This window comes from Macaca fascicularis, chromosome 9, assembly GCF_037993035.2.
Source record: "Macaca fascicularis isolate 582-1 chromosome 9, T2T-MFA8v1.1".
Taxonomy (NCBI): domain Eukaryota; kingdom Metazoa; phylum Chordata; class Mammalia; order Primates; family Cercopithecidae; genus Macaca; species Macaca fascicularis.
The window spans coordinates 55,634,424-55,660,597 of NC_088383.1; the positions used below are offsets into that span (position 1 = coordinate 55,634,424).

At 40.6% G+C, this 26,174-nt stretch overlaps 3 protein-coding genes across 18 annotated transcripts in view; 2 read left to right on the forward strand and 1 right to left on the reverse strand.

The window, feature by feature from the left end:
* The window catches only part of LOC102142032 (arf-GAP with GTPase, ANK repeat and PH domain-containing protein 5), a 149,172-nt gene that overhangs the window by 99,926 nt on the left and 23,072 nt on the right, over positions 1-26,174 (forward strand).
* LOC102120061 (glutamate dehydrogenase 1, mitochondrial-like) overlaps positions 1-26,174 on the reverse strand; it is a 516,922-nt gene that overhangs the window by 28,806 nt on the left and 461,942 nt on the right. For 5 of the 8 annotated variants that reach the window (XR_012417687.1, XR_012417679.1, XR_012417677.1 and 2 more), the window contains exon 1: positions 278-337. The exons of 1 other annotated variant lie outside the window; for it this stretch is intronic. The gene's annotated coding sequence lies outside the window, so the exon portion shown is untranslated. Of the gene's footprint in view, positions 1-277; positions 570-26,174 lie in introns of those variants that run through there. 2 more of the 8 variants (XR_012417691.1, XR_012417690.1) reach the window with 1 other exon arrangement.
* On the forward strand, positions 647-19,741 carry LOC102144613 (ribosome biogenesis protein BMS1 homolog). 9 transcript variants are annotated; one of them, XM_074001568.1, is made up of 9 exons: positions 647-834; positions 2,191-2,409; positions 3,296-3,485; positions 4,760-4,839; positions 9,317-9,459; positions 10,188-10,306; positions 10,651-10,846; positions 11,559-11,698; positions 18,534-19,741. In XM_074001568.1, the coding sequence occupies exons 4-8, from the start codon at positions 4,807-4,809 to the stop codon at positions 11,644-11,646; spliced, it is 579 nt and encodes a 192-aa protein (XP_073857669.1). In that variant the 5' UTR covers positions 647-834; positions 2,191-2,409; positions 3,296-3,485; positions 4,760-4,806; the 3' UTR covers positions 11,647-11,698; positions 18,534-19,741. The 9 variants fall into 9 exon arrangements, with proteins under 9 accessions (XP_073857669.1, XP_065376140.1, XP_073857670.1 ...); XM_065520068.2 differs by having other exon boundaries at positions 2,206-2,409; XM_074001569.1 differs by lacking the exon at positions 4,760-4,839 and adding an exon at positions 8,197-8,381 and having other exon boundaries at positions 2,206-2,409.

Here is a 26,174-nt window from a genome sequence, read left to right on the forward strand (position 1 = left end):
TAAAAAAATGTGTTGGGGTGGGTGAGAAAGAAGGGGAACAAACTTCAGTAAGTTTCAAAAAAGAAAGCTACAAGTTGAAAATATGCCCTTCTTACATTTTACACCCAAGCTATGTCCAAAAACACTTGAAGCAGCTCATATGTTAGAACACCATGAAAAATGAATATAAAACGTTTAAAAAAGCTGCTAACAGTAATTATGATTTGACACGACAAAAATCACTCTGCAGTTAATTTTTTTTTACACTTTCCAGAAGGCTTTTTTATGTTTCTTTTACCTTTCGGTTTGGGTGACTCCGGGGTGGCCAGGACCAAATGTGTCTCCTTCTGGCTTTTTGCACCGCACCAAGTAACCCGCGCCAGGCCGCACAGCTGCCCTGGCCTTTCGGAAGGACTAAGGCGAGCACGGTGTACGTTGCTCCGGAGTCCCACCGCGGGAGTTGAGGCAGCGGGTTCCAAGGGCGGGATGGGGCGGAATCGTGAGGGATGCGGACCCGGTGGAACGCACCGCGCAGACGGCGCCTACGCCCGCACTCAGCTGTTGACGAGTCTTTCTTCCAGCTCTCCACTGAAAGCCGTCTAGGCGCCGGTCTCTTTTTTCTGCCTTTTTGTTTCCCTCCGGAGAGTCGGAGCGACGGTGAATTTCCGTTTCCGGCGGTGTCCAAGTGGACCTGATGGGTCGCAGTTGTGAACAGGCTTGGTTCGCGGGCTGGGCTAGGCGGCAGTGGGGTCCCTGGCTGTGGGGCACTGGGAAGATCGCGAGTGGGAAGGCCCTCCCCCGGGTCACCGGGTCATCTTTGCTCCTGAGGAGCAGCATATTTCGCATCTGCCGGAGGTGTGCCCGGGGTTGTTGGGAGAGTGACGGAATGAATTGCTGCAGAGAGCCGGTACTGGGAGGGAAGGTGTCGAGGAGACGTCGTTTCCTGGCGAGGTGGTTCCGGCAGGGGACTTAGACCTGAACGGAATCTGTTGACCCCAATTGTGCTTTTCCCACGAAGAAGAAAAGGGAGACATTAGTACAAGTTCGGAACTAAAATATAGTAGAGGAGCAACATAACCTCTGAAATAACACAGCGATTCAGTTTCAAAGCATTCCTAGTGCCCAGCTCTCCTAACTCCCGGCCAGTGTTCCTTGACATATAGTGATACATAAAGACTTTCTGTTTCCGCTCGTGTGTGTGTCTGTTTGGAAGCCTCTGACTCACCTCTATGCTCCAGTAGCACCCTGTGCAGCCTTGCAGTGTATCCCTTATGGCATGGCACGGAAGATACTAGTTTGGATTTCCTCTGCAAGTCAGATCATAGCTATATCCATTTACTGGCACAGTGGCTAGCGCATCATAGATAGACCCAAACATTTACTAAGCAGAATTAATACAGGACCTTAATTGAATGAAATGGCACCCTGCGCCGCTTTTTTTTCAATCAAGCTGTCAGATTTTATGCAGCCGGACATCCTTAAAAACCTCACTAATTCACTGATTACCAATTTATTGGTCAGAGATTCCCCGGTATCTCAGAAATCACTGGAAGGGTCTCTGTAAGTCCATGGGGTCTCCAGGCATCATCTAGAACCAGTCATATCTCGCACATACAAATATTGCTATTTTTAAAATGTATGTAGATGAGTTGTAATTTAGGAGTTTTACAGAGTCAACAGGTACTAAAAGTAATACTGTGATCATATTGGAAGTTCATAAAAGCATTTTAAATTTTTTATTAAAATTCAAGTTTTAGTTTAAGTTAGGAAACTGCTTCATTAGTTGATATCTAGGTCTGAGCTGTCAAGTGTGGTAGCCTCATGTGACTGTTTAGAGTTAGAATGAAATTAATTAAAAATTCATTTTTTCAGTTTCTCTAAGTACATTTTAAGTAACCACACGTGGCTAATGGCTAAATGACTGAAAAGTACAGATATAGAATATTTCCATCCTTGGAGAAATAGATACTGCTGATGTTGACACTTAAGATGAATAAAAAGTAACTTAACCGTAAAATGTAACCTTAGCAGAGGTAACTCATCTAATTTATAGCATAACAGAGATAAGTGAAATTGGGGATGGTTAAGCAGTTTCTACCCTTGTTCAGTGAACAAACACATCATCTCTTCATGAAGAAATAAATGAAATTTAATGTTTTTCCCTGGGTATTGCCTGGATTGTAAAATGCTTCTCCCACCTCCTTACCCCAGCCTTCTTCCTTGTAGGTTAGAGTTACTTGTTATTGGTAAGTAGCCACTATGGAAACTAAGGACCGGAAGAAACACTGAAAGAAAAACAATGCACCCAAAGCTGCAAAGAAAAAGAAGCGGCATCTGCAGGATCTCCAGCTAGGAGACAAAGATTCCTGGAAGAGAAATCCCAAAGCTTTTGCAGTTGTCTGCTGTGCGGATGGCTCGATCTTTTCACAGGTATGTTTAGCTACAGTCTGATGCTTCTTCCATTGATTCTTTTTAAATAGTAGGAGCCTCTCACAGGTGACATTTGGATTCACAAGTCTAGTCCAGCTCCAAAGGACATGGAGATGCATGCTGTGTGACTTTTTACCAAAACATGAGAAGTTTGCCATAGAAGCTGCCTTGCCTCCAGCATCTGCACTTGGTGTTTCTTGCCCAAGATACAAGAATTTATTGAATTTGTTTGTTCCTAAACTTTAAACTGTTTCTATGGTGATAGGTTTGCTTCCCCCCCCCCAGATATGTTTTACAAAGTTGTAATATAAAATACAAAAGTTACAATACTTATTACTAACATAGCTTTATTTAGTGAGTCCTTGTGATATTCTTAGCAGTGGACTTTAAACATTATTCAACTAAATGCTTCCAGAAGCCTTACTAGAGTAGGAAGCATTCTTGCCCTCTTTCTATGGAGAAGAGAACTGAGGTCAAGAAAAGCCAAGTGACCTCCAATCATATAACCAGTAAGTAGGAGAGCCAAATTTAACTCCAGAGCCTCTGCTCTTATCTGTTATGATGCACTGCCTCGGTATTTATCTTTTGGTTTTTAAAAAACTATGAAACAGATTTAAGGAGTGTTTAATTTTCAGCTCTCTATACTATTGAAGTCATCTTGTTACATCTTTATCCAACAGCAATTATTTTTAGGGGCGTCAGAAGTTAATAATTGACAAGTTACTTATATTTATATATTGTCTGGTGTACTCTATAAAATATACTAAATTACTCATATGTATAAGTGTACTAAAAATTTATCTACTTATAAGGTTGATACCTTTTACTCTATTTTGAAAGTGGTTTACTTTTTCCTTTCTTTTTTTTTTTTTTTTTAAATGAATAGGACTCTGGATTTGAAGACAAAAAAGCATCATATTCCAGTGGTTGATTGAACTCCACTAGAGCCCCCACCAATAGTGGCAGTGGTGATGGGGCTTCCAAAGTTGGAAAGAGCACTTTGATATAATGCCTCATTGGGAACTTCACCCGGCAGAAGTTGACCGAGATCAGAGGCCCTGTGACGATCGTGTCAGGTAGGAGATGCCGCCACAGACACAGAGTTGGTGTGGCTGTCGTCATCTGAGGGACATGCGTGTGTTTGTTTTTTTCTTGAGTGGAACATGTTAAATTTTGTCATATCATGTTATGTCTCTTATACTTTTACTAAGTTAGCTATAACTTCAGAAAAGGGTACGTTCCCAGAGATAAGAATGTGATGTATATCTTATCCTGACTGCTCTATGGCTTTGCCAAGCATGTTCCTTGGAAGGGCCTAGCAGGCCTGGTCATTGTGAACACATCATTTAACATGTATGTATTTAACACATAGCACGTACCTCGTATGTGCCAGGTGCACATGCTTGCCCTTATGAAGCCACATCCTGGTGGAAGTGCGTGTTTTCTCTTTTTCATATGAGAATTTGTCAGCTTTGGGAGATGGTGACCTTTCCAAGTTTGAGGAAAGATGAAACAAACTTCCAGTGGTGGAATGGCAATGTACAATCTGAAATCTCTTATTATTGCAATAATATAGTTGGATTGAGTCTTTTCTTTATCTTTGGAGCATCCATATTTTCTTTTCCTTTTTTTGAGACAGAGTCTTACTCTGTGGCACAGGCTGGAATGCAGTGGTGTGATTACAGCTCACTGCAGCCTGAAGCACCCAGGCTCAAGCAATCCTCCTACCTTAGCCTCCTGAGTAATGTATGCCACCATGCCTGGCTAATTTTTCTTTTTTTTCCTTTCTTTTTTGGTTTTGTAGAGATGGGGTTTCCCCACGTGGCCCAAGCTGGTCTCAAAACTCCTGGGCTCAAGGGATCCACCTGCCTTGGCCTCCCAAGGTGCTGAGACTACAGGTGTGAGTCACTGTGCCCAGCCTATATTTTCTTGACCAGTTTCCTATTACCTTAATTTAGAAATGATTATCGTTATGAATATTCTGTTGCATTATGTTTGAGGATGTTTTTAGCGATAGTGGGAATATGGGAAGTTTTGATAGAGGTGAAGACATGGTCCTGCAGCTGAACAGCTGGATCATGGTTATCATGGAGCATGTCGAGCCAGAATTTTTCCTTTTTGAGCACTTTTATTCATCTGGGTAGACTTTTGATATTATTTAAATTTAGAACACAGCAAGAAAAACAGGATAGAATTTATTTTATTTTACCAGTAAATATGAACTTCTGGTACACTCCTGTAAACGTATATGGTGTTTTATTGGATGCAGTTAAAAAATGAAAGTTAGAGTTGATGCTCAGAGTTTTTTCAGGGTCTTTTTAAAGTAAAAATTTCATCTTTTCACTTATAGGTAAAAAGCGCAGACTCACCATTATTGAATGTGCGTGTGATATTAACATGATGGTTGATCTGGCTAAAGTAGCAGATCTGGTTAGTCAGCAGGGGCAGCCTGGGGTGCTGATGGAGACTTACAGCGTTGTGATAGGTTATTTACCCTGTGATGAAGGGAAGAGAGTTTTATGATTATTAAAGGAATCATGGTCATCATCAGGGATACAGTAGATGTGACTGAATTGATGATGATAATAATAGTAATAAATGTTATTATATTAATAATACAAATGGAACGTGCACAATGAAATGTATTCCAAAATCTAAAAGCAAATCACAGGATGGAGAAAACCTTTAATGAACACAGCTAATAAGAACTCATTAACATGCATACATATATACGTACAAATATATCATAGTAAGTACCATTTCTTCTTGGACCCTTTCTGGCACTGTGCTAACTGCTTTCTACAAACTTAGCTTACATAAACCCTTGATACACCCTTGAGATGAGTAGGTATTATCTGTAGTTTACATAAGATGAAATAGAGTCTCCCAGCAGTTAAGTAACTTGTGTGAAGATGGGACCCTTGTTCCTAATGGTTCTAGAACCTTCATCCTTAATGATAATAAGTAAGTACATGCATTGCCTGAAGAAGCGGTCAGAGTTTATTAATAGAAAATGTAGACAGTACTCAGTGTGTGGAAAATGTACACGCTCTTACATTTATGTAAATGATAATGTTCACTATTCCTGATATTCTATTAACTATCTTTTAAATTAACAAAAATAAAATACAAATTAGCAAAAAAAAAAAAAAAAAAAAAAAGTCCAGACGCAGTGGCTCACGCCTGTAATCCCAGCACTTTAGGAGGCTGAGGTGGGCCGATCACCAGAGGTTGGGAGTTTGAGACGAGCCTGACCAGCATGCAGAAACCCCGTCTCTGATAAAAATACAAAATTAGCCGGGTGAGGTGGTGCATGCCTGTAATCTCAGCTACATAGGAGGTTGAGGCAGGAGAATTGCTTCAACCCGGGAGGCGGAGGTTGTGGTAAGTCGAGATTCTGCCATTGCACTCCAGCCTGGGCAACAAGAGGGAAATTCCATCTCAAAAAAAAAAAAAAAAAAAGCAAAAAAATAAGCCATATTGATTAGGAAGTGTAGGGTGACAGATACCTTGGCTTTTTCATTTTTATTTAGTTTTTTCTAGAGCTACATATTTTATACTTCGGCCCAGGAAGACTCCTAAAATATAAAGTAAAAAGTAATACAGATTTTAAAGTTGTGCCATTATAATGTCAGAAAACTAAATAACATTCAAATTTTGAACATGTAACGCTACTATTAGTAAAAATAAGTGTAATTAATGTAAAGTTGTGTAAAGATTACTAAATCTTGTATACTTGAAATGATTGACTAGTTCATGGAAGTCATTTGTTTCTCTTTTATTTAAAATATAGCAAGTTTCTGATTTTAAAGACATACATATTAAGAGATGCCTTTACATTTTTTAATTTTTATTATTATGGATACATAATAGTTGTACCTATTTATGGGGTACGTGTAGTATTTTGATAGAAGCATACAATGTGTGATGATCAAATCAGGGTAATTCAGATATCTGTCACTTCAAACATTTATCATTTCTTTGTGTTAGGAACATTTTAATTTATTCTTTTAGTTCTGAATTATATAATACATTATAGTCACCCTAGTGTGCTGTTGGGCACTATAATTTATTCTAACTGTATTTTTATACCTGTTAACCTTTCCCTCTTTGTCCCTCCCTCCCTGCTCCCCTTCCCAGCCTCTTAACCATCACTGAGAGAGATGCCTATGTGAATCTTTTTCAGATTTTCAAAAGGAGCACACACATTTGGTAAAGCACTCTAACTAATGCAGGGTACACACAGTGTGCGTTTTCTCTTTCCTTGCTCTAACTGCTGGTGTCTCAGGTCCATGCAGAGCAGTATCCTTCTAGATACATATAAACACACATGCCACCCTTTAAAAACACAAATGGTACCTTATTTTACACACACTTCTATGCTTTGCTTTTTTCGTGTAACATATCTTGGAGGCATATAATCAGTAAGTACTGTAGGTCTGCCTCCTTTTTTTTTTTAAGATAATATTCCATTCTATGGATGCACCATAATTTATTTAGCCTAGCTTATGTTGATTGCTCTGCTCTGGGTTGTCAAAGCCTCCTGAGTATGGCAGAGACACACACAGTACGTGGATTTGGGTGTGTACGTGTGTATGTGGATTAGGGGAGTAACACTGGCTTAGATGACAAAGATTGGCAGCTGAGGGACTGTTTGGTCCCTGTTCTTCCTGACCTTAAAATCAGCTGCTTGCCCCTTGGCACTCTGTGGCATCAGATGTGGTGTGAGGATTTTCCACCTGTTCTTTGAGCTGGTCCGGTGTTGCTGGAGAGCTCTGCTTGCTGCCTCGGTCTGCAGTGGCAGCTGTGCTTTCCTACAAATCCAACTTCATATATTCTGTGGTTTCGGGTTTTGAATGTTTCCTAGTTTAATCAAAGATGGGCATTTCTGTTTCCATTTTGTGTTATTTTTAGTTATCCATGGAAGGATAAAAACAGAACTATCTTTAGTATTAAAGCTAGAAGTTTCTAGGAATCAATTCTGAAATTTGCATCTTTGAAGTATCTTAATTTTAAAAATTGGTCTTATCTGCTTTTATTTTCTTATAGACTATGATTCATCATAATCTTACTGTTTTTTGACTTATTTCTAAACTGGTAGCTATTAAAAAAATTTCTGAGCAATTGAGTTATACAAATTAATGTACAAGATAGAGGTGTACATTGCATACTTCCCAGCAAAAAGCAGATTTTTTTTTTCATGAGGAGATTGAAAGAAGAGGTTGGTTTTCTGTACATATTAAATATATTTCATTGATTATCACTTTCTTCGCATTCTTTGGATGTCAGAGACCTGTTATTTGACTTAAAAGTACATGATGGAAAACTTCATTTCTTTAAATTAGGATTTCTTAGGTAAGGGCCAGGTTAGACCCAGCCTTTTCTGAGTTACTTCTCATGCATTAGAATTCTTAAAATGAAAGTTTATAGCCTAGTGGGCATTGTCTTATGGTTGCCTTTTAGAGCAAGTCAGAGGGTGGTGGTTTCTCTGGGTGATGCCTGTGTAGTCATTTGATTTAGTCTGCAGTGGGACTTTTCTGTCAAGGGCCAGATAATAAATATTTTCAGCTTTGTGGATCATATCTTTTACAGCTACTTAGCTCTGCAGTTGTAGTGCACAGGCAGCCATAGACAATATGTAAATGAATTAATGTGGCCGTGTTCCAATAAAACTTTAGTTACAAACACAGGTGATGGGTGGATTTGGCACGTGGGCCGGTTGCCAACCCCTAGTGTAGGTGGTCTGTTTTGGTAGTTTCTTTGAGAAATGATGTGATCTGTTTGTAGGTACTGATACTTATAGATGCCAGCTTTGGGTCTGAAATGGAAACCTTTGAGTTTCTAAACATCTGTCAAGTACATGGCTTTCCTAAAAGTATGGGAGTTCTCACCCACCTCGACTCCTTCAAGCATAATAAGCAACTGAAGAAGACAAGCGATTAAAACACACGTTCTGGACAGAAGTTTTCCCGGTAGGAAGAGAAATAATTGTTAGATACTGATAGTATAATCCTTTTAAGACAGACTGAAGAGGCAGGCACAGTGGCTCCTGCCTGTAATCCCAGCACTTTGGGAAGCAGAGTCGGGCTGATCACTTGAGGCCAGGAGTTTGGAGCTCAGGGCAATATGGCCAAACCCCATCTCTACTAAAAATGCAAAAATTAGTCAGGTGTGGTGGTGCATGCCTGTAATCCCAGCTACTCTGGAGGCTGAGATGTGAGAATTACTCGAACCTGGGAGGCAGAGGGTGCAATGAGCTGAGATTGTGCCACTGCACTCCAGCTTGGGTGACAGCGTGAGACTCTATCTCAAAAAACAAACAAACAAACAAACAAAAAACTGAAGAGACATTACTTAATGTCTCTCTAGGATTTGCCTCCTGAATTCCTTTTGTGTATATTTTCGCAGTCCCTGACCTCCTGAATCCCCATTGTGTATGTGTTCCCAGTCTCTGGAAGGTTTCCCCCAGGAGAGCGCTTATTCTGGGCCTCTTGGTGTATCTCATTTGTCTCTGTACCTGCTGCACCAGGCAGTGTTTGGCTGTTTTGGGGTTAGTACTTAATAGAGTACATCAGAAGTTTCTCCCAGTTACAGGACCAGGCACTGCCCCTTCCTTTCCATACTGCTCTGGTCCATCGGCCACAGAACCGTTTCTGTGCTCAGAGGCCTCACCTCCCTCTCCTCACCATACTTAGATGGATGCCCCTGCTCGGCTGCAGAGCAGTCTGCCTCTGTGGGGTTCTAATAAGTCCTGAAAGAAGCCAGCAAGGCTCTGGAAGCCTCAGGACAGTGGTTTTGCTGGAAGTCTCCCTTCTTAGGATTGCTTCTTGTTTAGAGCTTTTATTTTGTTGCAGTTTTGACAAGAACTTAATTGAAATTTAATTTTTAATTTTCCTTTAATGTTTAGGGTGCCAAACTGTTCTACCTTTCTGGAATGGTGCATGGAGAATATCAAAACCAAGAAATCCACAATCTGGGCCGTTTTATTCCAGTTATGAAGTTTAGGCCTCTCACATGGCAAACTTCTCACCCTTATGTCCTGGCAGACAGGTAAAAAGTGACTGTAAACTTTTTCTTCCTGGGCCATATATTTCAAAGCTAAAAAGGCTAGAAAAAGAACAGTGATAGGATTTATTTTGTGCCTATTTGAATAGTGGGAGTAGAAGTATAGTTGATGGAAAATGTCTACTTATATCATTGCTTAAAGATGCTGTGCCTTTGGGAGTAAATTAATTATGAGATGTTTAGGAAAATGGGAGGACTTGGAAGCATTTAAGGCTACAGGATGTGGCCCCATCCTACGTTCATCCTCAGTTTTCAGTGATGCTGCCTTCATGTCCGAGTGCTTGAGTCCTTCATGTGTGCCTTCAGTTTCCTTCCTTTGTTCTCTTCTTTGTGCTGTGGTTTTCTCAGCCTGGAATACCCTTTTTCCACCTGCCAGAATCCAAACCACAGTAAAAATCCCAGAGCACAGGCTCACCCTCTTCCAGAAACGGATTATTTGAATATGTTCTTCACTCTTTGTTGACCCCAGGTGGACGTCATCTCCCTGTCTGGTGTCTTAAGAAATGAATGTCACTTTCAGCCTAGAGACACAGTTGTGTGCCTGTCCCTTTTCCTCTGCTGGATGGTGAATGGTGCTTCCTTGTTTCTGCATTTTCTAGCATTCTGAATGACGTGCTTAGTGGACAAGAGTGTGATGACTCATTGACACATGAAAGGAGGTATAGGAACTTTTGGCATTCATTTCTGCTGTATGATTGAGTTTATTTTTCTAGGATGGAAGGTTTGACAAACCCAGAGGATATCCGAACAAGCATGAAATGTGACTGGCAGGTGTCACTTTATGGTTTTTTAAGAGGAGCACACTTGAAAAGTAAAAGCCAAATTCACATGGCAGTTATTCTCTTGTTGTAGAACGTACTAGAATTACACATAGGATTCTTGGGATGACTTCATTTCTCAGGAAAACTGAAAAATGACCCAACAAGGGAAGATGGCCTTGCTGGAGGTTTTAAAAGTAACCCAGCTATGAGTAGGCCTGCAAAGGTGTTACCGAATCCCCTCTTCTCTGACTTCTTGTCTTGTAGCTAGAGGGCCACTGTTGCAGTGTGGCACGATGCCCTTCTTTAGGGTCATGGTTTAAACCCTTGGACTGTGTATCGTTTTTATCCCCCAAGTCACCAGTAGATACTCACTGACTTCTTGTCAGCTGAAGCTGGCTTTTTGGGTCTTGTCTTCCAGGGATAGGAGATTTTGCCATGAGTGACATCAGTTTCCTCCCAGACCCTTGTGCTCTTCCTGAACAACGAAAGAAGTGCTGTTTAAATAAGAAGGAGCAGCTGGTTTATGCGCCTCTTTCTGGAGTTGGGCGTGTGCTGTATGACAAAGACGCTGTCTGTGTTGACCTTGGTGCAGCCATGGTTTTCAGGCATCGGTGAGACGGGGGTCATTGCTCTGAACTCTCATTATTCTTTCCGAATGTATTTTTTAACTAAAAATGTAATATACTCAATTTTTATTTATTGAAGATTTTTCTCTTATAATAAAGGCTCAAATGCATATTGTAAATATGTAGAATAAAAAGAATACCTTGTTTTCATTGTACCAAGCAGAAGAGTCCTGTCCTCCATGGCTCCTTGATCCGTGGCCCCGGCGCGGGCCCTGCTGCCAGTGTGGCACCTGCGTGGCTTATCTCCGTTTCTACAAAACCAGTGTGCTCGCCAGCTCTCGTTGGTTTTTTCTTTTTCTTTTTCTCATTCACAATGGTCTCCTCATTCTTTATTTTGAAGTGGATTTCCAATATTTATTTCTTAGTTCTGAAATGGAATTTTATTGGGTTAAAATCAGGGTTATTTTAAAATGTTAGAAAAGCTAGCATTGTTGTAGGATTGGAACTGAGATTTTTCTAGCTAGGTGTTTAGGTTATCAGGTTATATCCTCCCTGAACTTTGGAAAAGTTTAATGGAGATGGGGGTCCATTTCAAGGTTTATTGTAAGGATTTTCTTCTCTGGTTTTTGTGGCATTAAGAAAGGTTTTCAGGAAATGTGTAATTTTGAGAATGATAATTTTGAGAACTGAGTGAAACCAGTGTCTCTCCAGGATCTTTATGCTTTCCTCACGTGCCCTTTCTTGGTGGTCTTGACAGGACGAGGTGGAGCCCACCCATGAGCTGGTCCAGAGTCTCATCTCCACCCACTCCACCATTGATGCCAAGGTGGCTTCAAGTCGGGTGACGCTGTTTTCTGATTCCAAGCCACTTGGGTCAGAGGCTATAGATAATCAAGGGTAAGTCTGCTTTTTTTCTATTTTTAATGAAAAGATATATTACAGAAGATCATATCACCCATAATTCTGCTATCATAACACATTTTGGTGGGATTCACTCTATGTTGTTTTGTTTTTCTTTGTGTGTGCATGTGTCTCTGAGGGCTCTTCACTTACCTGACATTACGAGGGGATCTTTTCTTGAAATAAAATACAGGATGCGTTTTTCAACAGACCCCACATATTCCTCAAATACCACACCATCTTCCATAGGTTGCTTTTTTGTTTTTTAAGAGATCTGAGGCCACTTGGCTTTCGTTTCGTGGCCAAAACACTAGAGCAGAGTTAGGGAGTCTGTGGCTGTCCAGAAGCCACATGCCTTGTCTCTGAAAGTTTTATTTAGATTATGTTGTATTATCTCCCATGGGTAGGTTTCCACTGATGTATAGCTTATATGAATTATTTTTCAGCCTGGCTTAGAAATTTGTATACCTTTATACATAGTGGGTGTTTGTAAAACATTGGTTTTTTGTATCGATTTATGATGCCCAGTAAAATTTATCTGAAAATTTTGAGATAATCTAGTATGTAATTTGTTACAATGTGCATAAACTACCTACCTCAGTGCTTGACATAAAGAGTGTTATTGGCTGTTTTCATTTTGCGTATCTTTCTAGTCATCCTTGTCTATAAGAATACTCTCTTCTAATATAGTTACAGTTAAAATACATAATTTTATTTCTATATTATGAACATTTTGTTTTCTATACCGTCTTTATGTAGTTGTCATTTTGTTGTTACTGGTGTTTTTTTGTTATTGTGGTATTTTTTGTTTTTGTTTTGGGATAAGGTCTCACTTGGTCTCCCAGGCTGGAGTGCAGTGGTGTGATCTTGGCTCACTGCAGCCTTGAACTCCCAGGCCCAAGTGATCCTCCCGCTTCAGCCTCACAAGTAACTGGGACTATAGGAGTGCACCACCACTCCTGGCTAATTTTTTTAAATTTTGTTCTAGGGACGAGTTCTCACTATGTTGCCTAGGCTGGTCTTGAACTCCTGGGCTCAAGGAATCCTTCCACCTTGGCCTCCCAAAGTCCTGCGATTACAGGTGTGAGCCACTATGTCTGGCCTATAATTGCTGTATTCTAACTTATCCATCTCTTATGGTACGATTTTTCATTTTGTCTAATTTATGGTTTTGTACTTGTATATATCGTGCTATGTTAAATAGCTTCTTATGGTTTTCTTTTATCCAGTGATTTTAGCCTCCTGATAATCTTCTCTATCAGTTATGGCACTGGTGATTTAAAATGGATATTCTTCCTCTATCATTCCTCCTACATTTTTTACCTGGCATTTTTGACAAAGAGCTTTCACTTTTCCTCTTTATTTTGGTATCACTGCTGACTAATGCACTTGCATTTTATTCCGTAGGTTATTTTCCATCACTGTCATTGTTCTTTCTGATGCCTATGCTGTCCCAGGTTCAGCCACGGGAGCCTTCAGCCTGTCTACTGTGTCCTCTCAACTGTCTCTGTTAGTCTTTGAGCATTTCTTACTTTCTGACAGAACAAGAGGATCCAGGCTCATGTTGCCCTCTTTCTGCCTTGGGCCTGGACTCAGCCATTTCTCTTAAGGATCATGTGTTTTTAGCTTAGAAATTAATCAGCTTTCCAAAAGATTTAAAAAACACTAACTTCCCTTTTGAGCAATTTTTTTTTCTAAAATTAGATATTTTTTAAAGGATTATTCCTTTATTCTCTCTATAAATTCATTTGAAGTGTGGTGTTAGGGAACCATGCCTAAGTTTAACTCTTCCAGTGTTTATCAGATCATTTTTTTCTGTACGCTATATAATCTTAAACATCTTAAACAATTCCTTGACGTTTTTCTATTACTTTGTATTTTCATTGACTATATTGCCATTTCTAGATTTTCTGGTTAATGTACAAATTGAATTATTTTGCATTTCCTTGGTAATATAGGCTGTTGATGCTAAAGGAGGAAAAACAAATGGACTTTAAAACTGGTCAGATGTGTCGGAAAGCCATTTTTGGAGATGATTCTATGCTAACATCCTCTCTCCTTTCTTGGTCTCTTAATTTTTTTTTCTTACCCAAGTATATGCAGGTCGATTTTGTCTTTCTAGAAGATCCAAGATCTTTGGTTTAGAGATATATTCTCTTAATGTTAACGGGTATTAAAATACTCTTTTCTGTATTTTATTTCAATACATTTTGAGAATAGAAATGATTGTATTTTCTTTTTTTTTTTTTAATTTATTTATTATTATTATACTTTAAGTTGTAGGGTACATGTGCATAACGTGCAGGTTTGTTACATATGTATACTTGTGCCATGTTGGTGTGCTGCACCCATCAACTCGTCATTTACATCAGGTATAACTCCCAATGCAATCCCTCCCCCCTCCCCCCTCCCCATGATAGGCCCCGGTGTGTGATGTTCCCCTTCCTGAGTCCAAGTGATCTCATTGTTCAGTTCCCACCTATGAGTGAGAACATGCGGTGTTTGGTTTTCTGTTCTTGTGATAGTTTGCTAAGAATGATGGTTTCCAGCTGCATCCATGTCCCTACAAAGGACACAAACTCATCCTTTTTTATGGCTGCATAGTATTCCATGGTGTATATGTGCCACATTTTCTTAATCCAATCTGTCACTGATGGACATTTGGGTTGATTCCAAGTCTTTGCTATTGTGAATAGTGCCGCAATAAACATACGTGTGCATGTGTCTTTATAGCAGCATAATTTATAATCCTTTGGGTATATACCCAGTAATGGGATGGCTGGGTCATATGGTACATCTAGTTCTAGATCCTTGAGGAATCGCCATACTGTTTTCCATAATGGTTGAACTAGTTTACAATCCCACCAACAGTGTAAAAGCGTTCCTATTTCTCCACATCCTCTCCAGCACCTGTTGTTTCCTGACTTTTTAATGATGGCCATTCTAACTGGTGTGAGATGGTATCTCATTGTGGTTTTGATTTGCATTTCTCTGATGGCCAGTGATGATGAGCATTTTTTCATGTGTCTGTTGGCTGTATGAATGTCTTCTTTTGAGAAATGTCTGTTCATATCCTTTGCCCACTTTTTGATGGGGTTGTTTGTTTTTTTCTTGTAAATTTGTTTGAGTTCTTTGTAGGTTCTGGATATTAGCCCTTTGTCAGATGAGTAGATTGCAAAAATTTTCTCCCATTCTGTAGGTTGCCTGTTCACTCTGATGGTAGTTTCTTTTGCTGTGCAGAAGCTCTTTAGTTTAATGAGATCCCATTTGTCAATTTTGGCTTTTGCTGCTGTTGCTTTTGGTGTTTTAGACATGAAGTCTTTGCCCATGCCTATGTCCTGAATGGTACTACCTAGGTTTTCCTCTAGGATTTTTATGGTATTAGGTCTAACATTTAAGTCTCTAATCCATCTTGAATTAATTTTCGTATAAGGAGTAAGGAAAGGATCCAGTTTCAGCTTTCTACTTATGGCTAGCCAATTTTCCCAGCACCATTTATTAAATAGGGAATCCTTTCCCCATTTCTTGTTTCTCTCAGGTTTGTCAAAGATCAGATGGCTGTAGATGTGTGGTATTATTTCTGAGGACTCTGTTCTGTTCCATTGGTCTATATCTCTGTTTTGGTACCAGTACCATGCTGTTTTGGTTACTGTAGCCTTGTAGTGTAGTTTGAAGTCAGGTAGCGTGATGCCTCCAGCTTTGTTCTTTTGACTTAGGATTGTCTTGGAGATGCGGACTCTTTTTTGGTTCCATATGATTGTATTTTCTTTTAACTTGTGAAGTAGAGCGTGGCATACATATGTTGTATGTTCAGTATTTCAAAAAATTACCTTCTTACTGTACAAGTTGTATTCAGCATATAAAGTCTATCCAGCTTTGTTTTAGATGCAGTGTGATTATTACATGTTGATAAGGTATGAATTGGAGGTGGGATCCAAAATTACTATACTTACTGTAATTTTTAAGCTAATTGTAGGGTTGGTGGTGAATATTTTACTTCTGCAAAATGAAAACAGCATTTCATCAGAAGTTATCTTATGGTCTTTCAGACATTTTGTTTTATATTTTTGGTGCTTTTTGCCCTTGAAGTATCTCTTTTGTGTGTTTGTGTGTGTGTGTATTGATCTGCCTCCAAATTTCACAGCGCTTATTGTCAGGGATCTACAGAATCAGGCCTAGGCAGAGAGCTGAGCAGTACTCTCAGTATGTCTCTGTGTCTTGGTTGCCACATTATCTCTTGTTTATTTATAGACTGGAGAACTCTCTGACCTGTAACAAAGGTTGGATAGGTCAGAGACAATTGGGAGAGAAATCCTCTGCTCTATTGTCACTGTGCCCCGTGCCAAAATACACTCTGAAATCTGTATTTAAATATTAAATTTCTGGCCGGGCGAGGTGGCTCAAGCCTGTAATCCCAGCACTTTGGGAGGCCGAGACGGGCGGATCACGAGGTCAGGAGATCGAGACCATCCTGGCTAACACAGTGAAACCCCGTCTCTACTAAAAATACAAAAACTTAGCCGGGCGAGGTGGCAGGCGCCTGTAGTCCCAGCTACTCGGGAGGCTGAGGCAGGAGAATGGCATGAACCCGGGAGGCGGAGCTTGCAGTGAGCTGAGATCCGGCCACTGCACTCCAGCCTGGGTGACAGAGCGAGACTCCGTCTCAAACAAAACAAAACAAAACAAAACAAAACAAAAAAAAGTAAATGATTGGTCAGCCTACAATACAGGACTGACTTTGCATATTCTCTGTCTTGTATTTTTGCTTTATTTAAGCTAAGCTAGCCTTCAACGTTGGAAGCTGAATTGACAGTTGAAAAATAATGGCATGTATACAAGGTGTGTTTGGAGGATTGCAGATGCAGGGGCACCGTACTGCTAAAGGAGTGTTGGAAGCTCACTGCAGAAGATGATAAAAGCAGACTGATGTGTATTACCTGCTGAAATGTAAGCTGGAGGCACAGCTGAAGATTGCCAAACCTAATGAGCAGTTGGGCAGATAAGACAGGCTGTCAGGCCGTGGCAGTTCAGCAGTGGGCGTGCTGCCTGTGAACCAAGTCATTTGTTCCAGAGGCCTACACTTAAATACCACAAATAAAATTTTCCTCGTCACTGATATTTGGTATCACAATGAAATAGATGCTATCGTTCAGATTTCTGGTTGAATTACCAGCCATTAACATCTGGTGATTTGGGTTGTAAAATTATTTTTAGTTTTGTCTGTTCACATTTCATCCATAAAGCACAAACAAGATATATTTTCCCACATAAGAATGTAAGCAGTATAAGACTTTAAAACACACTAATGAAATATACATGATTACATCCTTTAATGAACTAACACTTTCATCTATGATCTATATTTTGCAACACTCTGAAGTAACATTACAGTCCTTTCAGTGTGCTGTGTCATTTATATCCCTTACTTTATCCTAGGAATCCTGTATTGCCATTGAGCATATGAAAATTGAGACATGTGCATAACTTCTCCCTGTTGAGCCCATCAGTGGGGAGGAGCTATGTACCGGGGACATTTGGCAAAGATTTTCATGAGTCTGTTGGATGTAACAGCTCCTTAAGAAAACCTTACAGTTTACCTTCCCTATGTTTTACCATTTGTGAACTAAGGCTCAGTGATGTAAAATATAACACATTCTGTGCTGTGGCATAACTGCAGCTTAGGTTTTCATATTCAAGACAAGCAGAGGTATAGCTGAAAATGTGTGAACACTTATTATGCCTCAAGATCCCTTTGTTGGTTTAGTTGTGACATTTCCAAACAGCTGACTTGGGGCTAAAGCATCTTTCTATCTGGCATCAGTATTTCTAAGTTGCTTTTAAGCTGAATAAACATTTGGTTTTTATATTTAATTGCTTCAATGTGGAACACTGCAATTTAAAAAATTACACATATGTAATATAGTATTTTACACTAAATAATAGTGACTGGCAGTCCGTTGACTGAAGAAGTATTATTTTTCAGATCTTCTGCTCTGTGTCATCAGCTGTAGACACTGACCTGGTATTTATCTGGAAGGGCTGTCAGGGGTTCACAGTGCTGCCTGTGGGTTATCTCCAGACCCTTTATAGATGGCACTTTAGGACAGGGTGAGTCACAGGTTGCACTAGAAGTTGCCTTTGAAATTAGACCTAAGCTATGTGGAACTGGAACCCTTGTACGCAAAGCTCTCTATCATCCAAATCCTGCTGAAGTCTTAGGGAAGAACGGTTTTCCAGATTCATTCTTTCCACACACAAGATTTCCCCACTGCCCAATTACTCTCACCTTTTTTTTTCTTGACCGTTATGTTTTACTCGACTCTGGAGTCTTACCTTGTACTCTCACCTTTGCGTGGGTGTGTACCTTATTTCACCAGTTATACTATTTGTTTATCAAAAGCAGAAGTAGTTACTTATACCTGAAAATTTGTATCGAGAATATAGCTGTGAATATGTTAAGAAAGTATACTTAAAGTAAGAAATCAAAGGAAGTGTATTTAAATCAAAGCAAGAAATCCCATTTCCAAATGGCAATAAAGCGTGTGTTGCATAGAGAGAATCAGTGCATGAAAGTGTTTTAGTAGCCCAGATTTGATTGTACACTGGTGAATAAGCAAGAGTTCTTTTTCATTTTCGTCTTGCAGTTAACCGGGTATTTGGGTTCTTTTTCTATTCACACATGTCGGATAGAGACATGCATGTTGTAAATTATTTTGTCAGAATGAAAGCCTGGCAGATTTAATGCTTTCTTCCCTTCTTGCTGGACTTGATATCAATCTCTTCTTCGTTTCTTGATAATATGTTTGGTTATTTATGTTTTCATTGCTTTTAGTGTCAGAGATGGCTTTGGATTCCCAGTTCTGTGTGCTCCTGTCTGGCTCCTGAACCCAGCTGGAGAGGTGTCGATCCCAACTGGTGAAGTACTGAGCAGAAGCTACGCAGAAGGCAGCAAGGTATTAATAAGTGTACCTCTGAGATTTTAACCACCTCTGACTTTTCCAGCAAATGGACAAGTAGTAGTCTCTGTCAGAGCTACATTTTAAAGGAAAAAAAGAAACTTGAAGTCATCAACTGTTTATTAATTTATGCTGTTATTTTTGTGTTTACTCACCTGATTTATATTGACTTGTAAATTAGTAATTTGTGAACTATTGTTTATGAATTCATTGTCTACATGTCAGCAAACAAATTTCCTTCTTAATAAAGAATCCGGTGGCTGGGCACAATGGTTCACACTTGTAATCTCAGCATGTTGGGAGGGCAAGGCAGGAGGATTCCTTGAGGCCAGGAGTTCAAGACCAGCCTGGGCAACACAGCAAGATTTCATCTCTACAAAAAATGAAAACATCGGCTGGGCATGGTGGCTCATTCCTGTAATTCAGGCTACTCAGGAGCCTGAGGTAGGAGGATCACTTGAACCCAGGAGTTTGAGGCTGCAGTGAGCTGGATCCTAAAACTGCTCTCCAGCCCGGGTGACACACCAAGACACCATCTCTTTAAAGAAGGAATCTAGGGGCCTCAGTGTGTGCACGCAGCATGGCTTGTGAATGCGGAAGTGCATGTGTGTATAGTTGTGCTCAAGAATGTGTTGATGAATATACCTTCTCAGAATGAAGGTAATTTTTTTTTTTTTTTTTGAGATGGAGTCTTGCTCTGTCACCAAGCTAGAGTGCAATGGTGCTCTCAGCTCACTGCAACCTCTGCCTCCTGGGTTCAAGCAATTCTCCTGCCTCAGCCTCCTGAGTAGTTGGGACTACAGACACATGCCACCACTCCCTGCTATTTCTTTATATTTTAGTAGAGACGGGGTTTCACCATGTTGGCCAGGATGGTATGGATCCCCTGACCTTGTGATCCACCCGCCTTGGCCTCACAAACTGTTGGGATTACAGGTGTGAGCCACCGTGCCTGGCCTGAAGGTCATTTTTATAAAGATCTCTGCATGTCTTAGATTTGATTCTTCCTTTAAATATTTTTCTCATTGACATTTGAAAGCACCTGACCATATATAAAATAAAGAATTTTCGTAACTCCATAAAAGGATAATTATGACATCATCTATTATTTCTGTGTCTTGTCTCATAAATCTAAACCATCAACCTGCTTATTTTTGTATACTGTCACACTGTGTATTCCCTGCATTGAATGCCTTTCTATTGATATTCTCTGTAAAAATTGTGGGAAGTTTTTTGCACCCTAAATTTTCTGTTATGGGGATTAAATATCCACTATCTATGTTTTTCCAAGTTTTACAGCAGCAACGGTAAATACCACCCTCACAGCAGCCTGTTGTTTGTCCTGCAATTATGTTTCTATCACATTACACAAAGCCTCTTTGTCTTCCTGGTCGTACCCTACTAAGTTTTTAAAAAATTTATGTAATGTGTGTATATACAAATACATATATATATGTGTGTACACATACAGCTGATATCTAGTGAGATTATGTATGCATGAACTATAGAATTAGCTTGTAATTTTAAGAAAATAAATTATTTTGTAAGGATAAATCTCATGTTTAAGAAGGGGAATTACAATGGAATCATTTAGGGATGCCTCAGCCTAAACATAATATGGAAAAAGCCATAACCAAAAGTCATGTTAGAGTACTGCTAGGTTACTCAACCTATCATCACATTTAATTAAAATGCTAGTTTGAACCATAGCCAGTCTATTTTGGTTAATATATTATTGAAATCAACTTGTGAAGTCTTCATTTTAAATATAGAATTTGTGTTAATGAACCGGAAAATAACATTCTGTTGCTTGGAAGATGCGTTAAAGCCTAAAGATTTATGACTTTGTAAAAGAAGAAAACCAGCTGGTGATCAGTTGGCATTAGTACATGAAGATGTACTCATATTTGGTAACAGCCATTTTTTTCTAACTAGAATAAGGGAGTTGGGAACGGGAGGCAGAGACAAGGACACGGATGTATAAAAAAATCATAGAACAAAACTGCATTGAGTTCTGACTATGGGTCTGTGATCTGTGCTTCAGTTTGAGAGGTTCATGTGTTCCTTATGAGAAGGGACAGGAAAGCCAGGAGGACAGGAGTATGTTTGGGTCTGTGCCTGTGCTTCCACCACAGAAGTCAGCAGCTCTACCTTTCTCTTTTCTCCTCTTTATCTAATAATTGTCTCCTCTTCAAATTTGGGAAATGAGCTTAATCAAAGGTTTGTTGTGTTATTGTTTGTTTTTGAAATGTGGCCTCAGTGTGTTGCCCAGGCTGGTCTTAAACTCCTGGGCTCAAGTGATCCTCCCTCTCAGCGTCCTGAGTAGCTGGGACTACAGGCGTGCACCACCACACCCAGCTAAGTTAATGCTAACGTATAGTTTATCTGCTTCAGTTTTGAAGGGCAGGATGTATGTAGTTCTGTGTGTGTGGGGGGAGTATTTTGTGTGTGTGTGTGTGTGTGTGTGTATATATATATATATTTATACATTACTAGTCCATTGTTGCTACAACAATGGACTGTGAGGGCATAAAACAAATCTATACTCCTGTATGTCAGAGTCTGATGTGGATCTCACTGGGCTAAAATCTAGGCGGTGGAAAGGCTACCTTCATCTCTAGAGGCTCTAGGGGATCTTTTTTCTTGCCTTTTCCACATTCTGGAGTCTGCCTGCATTTTTTGGCTTTGGGCTCTTCTCCACTCTCACCATTAGCGACCTTGCATCTCATGGACCCTTCTTCTATGGCCACATGTCTCTGGGGCTCTTTCCTTCCCCCTTCTCTTCTACTGTTAAGGACTCTGTGCTTACTTAGTCCTGAATGTAGACGCCATCCTCATCCACATGAGCCCACTGTCCTAATCCATACAGCCTGCTACAAGGAAATGCACTAGACCGGGCAGCTTATAAACAACAGAACTTTGTTTCTCACAGTCCTGGAGGCTGAGAAGTGCAAGATCAAGGTGCCCGCAGTTTTGGTGTCTGGTGAAGGCCTGCTTTCTCATAGAGGCTTCCTTCTTGCTGTGTCTTCACATGGTGAGAGGAACGAACAAGATCCCTTGTGCTTTTAATAAGGGTGTTAATCCCAGTCATGAGGGCAGAGCCTCCCGTAAGGCTTAACCTCCTAATACCATCACCTTGACGGTTAGGATTTTAACACATGAACATTGACGGAACACAACGTTCCTTCCATAGCACCAGGGTAGTCTCCTCATGTCAAGGTCTTTACCTTAATTACATGTATGATGTACCATTTTCATGTAAGGTTCTAGGAATCTGTGGACATCTTTAGGGGGCCATTATTTTGCTGACCACATTATACATAATTTAATATTCTAGACTAGAATGAAAACAATGCTACTTCCATTGCTTTATATATGTGTATGTGTGTATATATATGTATGTGTGTGTATATATATATACACACATTATCTAATGCTATAATTAAATAAAACCTTGTAGACACAAATATACCCTTTTTTTAAAAAAAAACCATTTTTTGCTATTTTACATCATACTGCCAACTCCTCTTTCCTGAAACTGCTTCAACCCTGGGATTCTATTTTGGTATTAGTTTTATTTTATTGAAATATTCATGAATGAGCATTGACTTGTATATGGATTTGAAAGTCACAGTAATGTTCTCATGAATTCATCTGTGAGTAACATTTTATAGACAAACTGCCTGCACCAGGATCAGGACAAGAGGAAGATGTATAATTCCCTTGTTCTAAGGTACCGCTGTTCATTGTTATTATTTTAAAATATGAGTGTTGACTGATGTTAGGACACAAAAAGGGGCCGGGAGTGGTGGCTCCCGCCTGTAATCCCAGCACTTTGGGAGGCCGAAGTGAACGGATCACCTGAAGCTGGGAGTTCAAGACCAGCCTCGCCAACATGGAGAAACCCCGTCTCTACTGAAGACGGATAAGACCAGGATAAGACAGGATGGACCAGGATAAGACAGTGCTGTCCCGGAGCTGGCCGTCTGATAAGGGGCTCCAGAAAGTGCAGTGATGGACCTCTGGGAGGCTTTCTGCTCTCCTGATCACAAGTTTTTGGTGAGAAGACCTATTGGCCACTAGGGGTGTGTGTGTGTGTGTGTGTGTGTGTGTGTGTGTGTGTGTGTGTGTGTGTGTGTGTGTGTGTGTGTGTGTGTGTGTGTGTGTGTGTGTGTGTGTGTGTGTGTGTGTGTGTGTGTGTGTGTGTGTGTGTGTGTGTGTGTGATGTGTGTGATGTGTGTTTTCTTTCAGCATAAAGCCCACTGTTTTGCTGAATGTATCTCACTGTTTCCTGAGACTCAGTACATTCAGCTGGCTTAAGGATCCTGGGGCCTCGCTGTGTCATATTTGCACAAGCCTAGTGTCTGTGCAGACTGTACACTGGAGTTCAGTTGTAAGACACTTTTGATCCCTTATTCTGTCCCTGTAATAGAAAAGCCATTTCATTCAATGGAATAGAAACCCAGATATAATGGAGAGATGTTCTAATCTGCCATATACTGGGGCAGTGGCCAGTGATTTCGACTTTGTGGCGTAGATGGAAATTTCTAGGTTCTCTAGGTGGTGGGCAGAGGCCTCACTTTTTAAGAAACTTCCCCCACTCCACCTCTGCGAATAAGGTTGTTGCTTGGAGATATTTCCATCAGTGTTAGGTAGAAGAGATCATTTCCTGATGTTGAATTTCAGGTACGGATGCCAGCTTCTGTATATCAGGGTAGTGGTGCTTGGGCTGAGACAGGCCTAGACAGCACTGTCTGAAAGGGGGCTCAAGGAAGTAGCTGTGAAAGGCCCCTGGGATGTTTTCTGCTCCCTTCTCTACAAATCGCCTGGAGGGAGATCCTGTTAGTCACTATGGGGTGTGTGTGTGTGTGTGTGTGTGTGTGTGTGTGTGTGTGTGTGTTCATCACTTGTTGCTGGGGGGTGGGAAGAGACAACAAAAGCCTACAGAATCTGTAGTTCTCAGTTCATCTCCCATCCTAGTCCAATCATGGCCTAACATCCTTAGCTCTTGATCGCAGAGGAGACTCTGTGCATTTGTGTTCATGTGGCCTTGGATGTTGGCAGATTCAGATTGGTGCCCCAGGCATCTGTGCCTGTAACTGCAGGTTCAGCAGGCTCAGGACCAGGCTAAAGGGCCTCCAAGCTTCCTCCAGTTTCCTGGTGCATGCATGTGCAATATACTCCCCTGGCCTGGGGCTTTCCTGCCTCTTCTTGCCAGTTGGGTCAGAACTAGCTTATTAACCAGTGTTTTCTGAGCTTTAATAGAACTGGCTCTGACCCGTTGGAGACTTGAAAAGGGCTCCATGATAGTTATAGATTTTTAAAGATATATTATTATTTTAGAGTAGTTTTGAGTGTACAGCAAAGTGGAGTGCAGAGTGCAGCGATCTCATATGCCCTCAATTCCTGTACACGCTCGGGTCACTCCACAAACAACCTCCTACAGCAGAGACACTTTGAAACATTAGAAAAGATATGTGAGCATTCAGATATTTATAAACTAGGCAGCCCCAGACTGCAGGCAGCTCAGAGGTCCTACAGAGAGGCTTAGGGACGGTTGGGGGAGAATTTTACATGGTGAATGTGGAAGAAAAAGAAAATACTTGATTGAGTAAAGTGGAGCAGTGGCCTCATTTGGAACATTACAGTGAAAAGTCTCTAGTTAGATGTTAGTTAGTGGTTTCTGATTGGTTAAGCTTAAGTTTCCTTTTATTATTTACACTGAGTCAAGTTTTGGTTTGCTTAAGGAGGAACTGGGTGTACTGCAGCCAGCTCAGCCTCATGGCCACCTGTTTATTTGATTATTTTTAACAGAGAAGATCCTTTTAGAACTGTCCGTTACCCTGGCTGGAGTGCAGTGGCATGATCACAGCTCACTGCAGCCACAACCTTCCAGGCTCGAGTGATCCTCCCACCTCAGTGCTCCCCACCCTGAGTAGCTGGGACTACAGGCACATACCACCACACCACCATGCTAGGCTAATTGTATTTGTTTGAGCGATGGAGTTTCCCTAAGTTGCTTAGGCTTCTTTCAAGCTCTCAGACTCAAATAATCTGTCTGCATTGGTCTCCCCAAGTGCTGGAATTACAGGCCATCTAAATCTTTTATCTCAGATTTGCCTTGTGACAAAATGAGGGGTACCTTTTCTGACATGATGAGGCAGAGAAAGGGGAGGTGGGTGCATCCCGTGCGTATTATTTTCTCAGGTGATGGGAATATGGTCGGCTGTTGCCTAATGGGATATATTTTCTCCTTGAATGATTTCGCAAGATGTCAGATGAGAGAAGTTGAATAAATGTTAGAAGAACATAGAAAAAATAGGTTATACATGTTGGGCTTCTGAAGAAATAATGTCATTGGAGAAAAAGAACTTTTATTGATTTCTGGAAATATTTAGGGCCAATTTTTTGTGTAAGTAATTTGAGTGTATGGTGATATCTCTGACCACTTTTTGATATTTTTTCTGGTTCAGCTGAGTGGTGTCATTAAGGAAACACAAAGGGAGGCTCATCTGGGAATGAGATTTTGCCAGAGAAAGGACAAGCAGCAAGTCAGGGAGCTTAAGGTAATTATGAGAAAGTGACTATCTAAAATTGCTTAGGTAGAAGGAGACAGATTGGGTTTTTGTGTGTTTGGTATTTGGGGTAAGAGGGGCATAAAGTGTGTACGTGAGATGTGTTGTTTATTCTCTCTCTCTCTCTTTTTTTTTTTTTCTTTTAAGAGGGAGTGTAGCTCTGTCGCCCAGGCTGGAGTGCTGTGGCACAATCTTGGCTCACTGCACCCTCTGCCTCCAGGTTCAAGTGATTCTCCTGCCTTAGCCTCCCAAGTAACTGGGATTACAGATGCCTGCCACCACACCCAGCTAATTTTTTTTTTTTTTTAGTAGAGATGAGATTTCAGTATGTAGGTGAAGCTGGTCTCGAACTCCTGACTTCAAATGATCCACCCGCCTCGGCCCCCCAAAGTGCTGGGATTACAGTTGTGAGCCACTGTGCCTGGCCTGTTTATTCTCTTAAGAGAGAAAATGAGGGGATTAATTGACTGTGGTTCTGGACAGGGTGGACAACTCTTAAGATGGAAGTACTGGGGCAAGTGCTCTGACAGGCTAGGATGGTGCAGTCAGTCCCTTCACCCAGAAATCAGTAGAATGTTAGCAGTTCAGACTCAAACCTTGTGAAAAACAGGTGGTGGAAAGGAAGTCCCTCGCGGCAACTGGCACCATAATCAAGACAGAATGTTTTCAGAATAAATGGAGTTACCTGCTTTCAGCCCCAGGTGGTAGCTATTGTCTGCCCTGACGATAGGTGATATTAATTTGTGATCTTGTTGTCTTAAAATGGGGTCACTCATCTCCAGTAGAATGAAGTCCACAGTGAAGTTGTCCCCTCATCCCCAAAGAGATAAACATATATGAATGAACTGAAGTGATAAGGTAACAACTACTGCTGCCTGGGATCATGAGAGACCCGAAATGAACTGATAGGAAGTGAAAGGTGGCTGAGATAATGAGAATAGA